Here is a 5,264-nt window from a genome sequence, read left to right as displayed (position 1 = left end):
TGTGTGTGTGTGTGTGTGTGTGTGTGTGTTGCAGCCCCAAGTTGTGGTCCACATGGGTAGGAAAAGGGATGGAGATTTAAGGCAGACGTTCAGGGAGCTACAGTGGAAGTGTAGTGCTAGAACAGGAGTTGTTATCTCTGGTTTGTTACCCGTGCCACGTGCTAACGAGACGAGGAACATGGAGAAAGAGAAGTTGAACATGTGACGATAGAGATGGCGCAGGAAGGAGGGACTCAGATACCTGGATAACTGGGGGTCATTCTGGGGTAGGTGGGACCTCTACAATCAAGATTGTCTACACCTGAACTAGAGGGGTACCAATATCCTTGGATGGGGATAATTTACTAATGCTCTTCGGAAGGGTTTAAACTAATTCAGCAGGGGGATGGGAACCTAAATTGTAGTTCCAGTGTCCAGGAATTTGAGAGCAGTGAAGTCAGAAATGAGGTTTAAAGATCACAAGAGTTCACTGTCAAGCAAGAAGTTGGTTTGAAGTGTGACTACTTCAACACCAGGAGCATCCGGAAGGCTATTGCATGCCCTTGATAAGCATGGACCTGTCAGGCAGGGAGAACGTGGTCGAGCAAGGGAGCTGTGGTTTACTAAAGAAGTTGAATCTCTTGTCAAGAGGAAAAAGTGGCATATGTAAGAGTGAGACATGAAGGCTCAATTAGGGCACTTGAGAGTTAAAAGCTAGCCTGGAAAGACCGAAAGAGAGAACTAAGAAGAGCCAGGAGGAGACGAGAGAAGTCTTGGCAGGTAGGATCAAGGATAACCCTGAAGCTACGTCAGGAATAATGACTACAGAAAGATTAAGGTCAATCAAGGATAGTAGTGGGAAGTTGTGCGTGGAGTCAGAGGAAATAAGAGAGGCACTAAATGAATAATTTTTGTCAGTACTCACACTGGAAAAAGACAATGTTGTTGAGGAGAATACTGAGCTACAGGCTGTTAGGCTAGACTTGGTTCACAAGGAGGAGGTGTTAGCAATTCTGGCAAGTATGAAAATAGATAAGTCCCCTGGGCTGGATGGGATTTATCCTAGGATTCTCTGGGAAGCCAGGGAGGAGATTGCACAGCCTTTGACTTTGATCTTTGAGTCACCATTGTCTACAGGAATAATGCCAGAAGACTGGAGGATAGCAAATGTTGTTCCCTTGTTCAAGAAGGGGAGTAGAGACAACCCTGGTAATTTTAAAAAAGTGCAGCTTATTCCGATTGTGGGTAAAACGTTGTAAAAAGATTATAAGAGATAGGATTTATAATCATCTAGACAGGAATAAGTTGATTCGGGACAGTCAACACAATTTTGTGAAGGATACGTCGTGCCTGACAAACATTATTGAGTTCTTTGAGATGGTGACCAAACAGGTGGATGAGGGTAAAGAGGTTGATGTCGTGTATATGGATTACAGTAAGGCATTTGAAAAGGATCCCCACAGTAGCCTATTGCACAAAATACGGAAGCATGGTGATTTAGTGGTTTGGATCAGAAATTGGCTAGCTGAGAGAAGACAGAGGGAAATATTCATCTTGGAGTTCAGTTACTACTGGTGTACTGCAAGGATGTGTTTGAGGCCACTGTGTTTGTAATTTTTATAAATGACCTCGATTAGGGCATTGAAGGATGAGTTCATAAATTTGCGGATGACACGAAGGTTGGTGGAGTTGTGAACAGTGCGGAAGGAAGTTGCCGGTTACAGAGGGACATAGATAAGCTACAGAGCTGGGCTGAGAGGTGACAAATGGAATTTAATGCAGATGAGTGTGAGGTGATCCACTTTGGAAGGAGCAACAGGAATACAGAGTACTAGGCTAATGGTAAGATTATTGGTAGTGGAGATGAGTAGAGAGATTTTGGTGTCCGTGTACATAGATCCCTGAAAGTTGCCACCCAGGTTGATAGGGCTGTTAAGAAGGCATATGGTGAGTCAGCTTTTATTTCTAGAGAAATTGAGTTTCGGAGCCACGAGATCAAGCTGCAGCTATACAAAACTCTGGTGCGTCCGCACTTGAATTATTGCATACAGTTCCGGTCACTGCATTATTAGGAAGGATGTGGAAATTTTGGAAAGGGTGCAGCCGAGATTTACTAGGACGTTGCCTGGTATGGAGGGAAGGTCTTATGAGGAAAGGCTGAGGGACTGGAGGCTGTTTTCGTAAGACAGAAGGTGAGCGATAACTTAATAGAAACATAAGATAATCAGAGGGTTAGATAGGGTGGATAGTGAGAGCCTTTTTCCTCAGTGATGGCTAGCATGAGAGGGCAGAGCTTTAAATTGAGGGGTGACAGATGTCGGAGGTAGTTTCTTTACTCAGTAGTAGGGGCTTGGAACGCACTGCCTGCAACAGTTGTGGACTCGCCAACTTTAAGGACATTTAGATGGTCATTGAATAAACAAATGGATGAAAATGGAATAGTGAAGAAAAGATAGGCTTCAGATTGGTTTCACAGGTCAGCGCAACAGAGAGCCGAAAGGCCTGTACAGCTCTGTGATGTTCTACAACCTGGTGTTGTGTGATTTCTAACTTCATCCATCCCAGTCCAACACCAGCTGCCCAACAACATAGTCGAATTGCGACCATGTACCACTATCAACTGTCATAAAAAACATTTGGTGCATTAATATCTTTTAGGGAAGAAAATCTGCCAACTTTACCTGGTCTGACTCCAAATCTAAAACAACATGGTTGACTGTTAAACATTTGGGCAATCAGACACAGGCAATAAATGCTGGCCAAGTCATTAACAAATAAAAATAATGTTAACTGTGTTTCTCGGCGCCTGTTTCTCAGTCTCTGCCCTTCAACAGTGATCCAGTGTCTTCAAAACCAATTTCAAAAAGACAGAATTTTATCTTTCTGCTCAGCACTTTGCAGCTTGTTGATTGTGATGTATTCCCCCAGCAACACAGCACACTGTCAGCTAAGTACATAAAAATTATATTAGAATACCTTTTATTTCAATATAATATAACAGTTGGTGACCACTCTTCCTAGGTATAGTCTTTATATACTGATTGATTGTGAATTACATTTCTTTAAACCTACCTCTCAGTTCAGTTAGAATCTCAACCTTCTGATCTAAAATAGCCTCTAGCTGTGTGGAGTACGCATCCACATCATAATCCACTTCTTCAGTCATTTCCAAAAGTGCTTTTTCATCCTCTAGCCACCGAATAGATTCCTGTAGATACAAAACCAAATCAATGTTGAGACAACACAACAAATACTTATCAACAAGTCCATGCTTACTAATCTTCAAAGCCCTGAAGCAGATATTTCAGAACAGTCACGTGCTTGAGTTGGTTCATGTTGTTAATTCTGTTATGGACTAAACCAAACCCCCACAAAACATGTCAAGAGGATAGCCTGGACACAAATTTTTTCTTATTTTAAATATAAATGCCAGGCATTGGGTTCCGGATGCAATTCGATTGGTCACATATCAGGCTTGAAGCTCAACACACTTTATTCATGCACAATGGTAAAGTATTAGCAAAAGAAAGAAGAATTGGAATAACTTAACTATTGGAAAACTTTAACTTTAACTTAGATTATTTAGCTACTAAACAGCAACGTTTCCAATAAAGTAATATCCCATAAATTCAGTGAAATAGATAGTCTCACATGTAATTCTCCAGTCCAGGAGGAAAGAATATCAAGAGCAAAACTTAGAGAGAAAATTCAAGCATTTTGTTGTAGAGGTGAGAGATGTATTGTAGCTTTCAAACTGATAGCTAAAGTAAAAGCCTGGTTCTGTCGGAGCCTGACCCCACTCATTCCTGCTGCTTCTAATGCTCCAAGTTTAAAAAGAACTCAAGGTCTCAAGCTGTTTATTGGCTTTGAACAGACTGCTCACCACCACTGTCCTCTCTTCATAAAGAGAAATGAGGGGGGAAAAAACCTCTTCAAGCCATAGTCACAATCCTTAAATAAAATAATTCAATTTATTCAAACAATCCAAACGTAATTTTACATGTCACAACTCGCCACACACAGTATTATCACACAAAACTGGGTTCACAGGATGAAGTGACTTATTAGCATATATTATATCTAGCAGGCTGCCACAAGGATCAATAGTTAGGCTGCAGCTATTTACAGGGCAAACTTTTACAGCGCCCACTGGAAAGTGTGCAGAAGGCAAATCTCTGTGCAGCCTTCTGCCACGCACTCCTGAACTAGCCCTAATTTTATGTAGGGAGGCTCACCTGCCCTCCACTAAATTAAGACCCTTAGGTGATCAACACAGCTAAACTGAGGTTGACAAGAGGACAGAGCAGGAAGACCAGCAAGTCATCATAATCAGGCCTCAGGTAGAAAGGTTGCTCCCTAAGGAGTCTGCTTTTCACATTAAGCATACTACTTCACCGATTATAAACCAACATCACCTTCCCCCAACGCATCACAACCCAATCCCCTAGCCTAGGTAATACCTCCATGGCATATATAGAACATTACAGCACAGTAGAGGCCCTTCGGCCCTCGATATTGCACCGACCTGTGAAACCAATCTGAAGCCCATCTAACCTACACTATTCCATTATCATCCATATGTTTATCCAATGGCCATTTAAATGCCCTTAACGTTGGCGGGTCCACTGTTGATGCAGGCAGGGCATTCCAAGCCCTTACTACTGAGTAAAGCACCTACCTCTGACACTGTCCTATATCTATCACCCTCCAATTTAAAGCTATGTCCCATCTTGCTAGCCATCACCATCAGAGGAAAAAGCCTCTCCCTGTCCACCCTATCTAACCTTCTGATCATCTAGTATGTCTCTATCAAATCACTTCTCAACCTTCTTCTCTCATTACATAAACGAATCCTGCTTATAATGTATTTCACTGGTCAAATGCAATGCATTGAGGAGAAAGTGAGGTCTGCAGATGCTGGAGATCAGAGCTAGAAATGTGTTGCTGGAAAAGCGCAGCAGGTCAGGCAGCATCCAGGGAACAGGAGAATCGACGTTTCGGGCATAAGCCCTTCTTCAGGAATGAGGAAAGTTTGTCCAGCAGGTTAAGATAAAAGGTAGGGAGGAGGGACTTGGGGGAGGGGTGTCAGAAATGTGATAGGTGGAAAGAGGTCAAGGTGAGGGTGATAGGTCAGACTGGGGTGGGGGCGGAGAGGTCGGGAAGAAGATTGCAGGTTAGGAAGGCGGTGCTGAATTCGATGGATTTGACTGAGACAAGGTGGGGGGAGGGGAAATGAGGAAACTGGTGAAACCCGAGTTCATCCCTTGTGGTTGGAGGATTCCTAG

General features: G+C 42.9%; 1 protein-coding gene across 1 annotated transcript in view; it reads right to left on the bottom strand.

Annotated features, from left to right (window-relative positions):
• kif2a (kinesin family member 2A) overlaps positions 1-5,264 on the bottom strand; it is a 93,044-nt gene that overhangs the window by 3,387 nt on the left and 84,393 nt on the right. Inside the window, exon 17 of the mRNA XM_043700426.1 lies at positions 3,052-3,187. Coding sequence (XP_043556361.1) covers positions 3,052-3,187 — 136 coding nt within the window. The remainder of the gene's footprint in view (positions 1-3,051; positions 3,188-5,264) is intronic.

Source organism: Chiloscyllium plagiosum, chromosome 1, assembly GCF_004010195.1.
Source record: "Chiloscyllium plagiosum isolate BGI_BamShark_2017 chromosome 1, ASM401019v2, whole genome shotgun sequence".
In the NCBI taxonomy this organism is placed as follows: Eukaryota; Metazoa; Chordata; class Chondrichthyes; order Orectolobiformes; family Hemiscylliidae; genus Chiloscyllium; species Chiloscyllium plagiosum.
The sequence above is the reverse complement of the archived record's forward strand: the minus strand, read 5'-3'. Positions and strand labels throughout refer to the sequence as shown.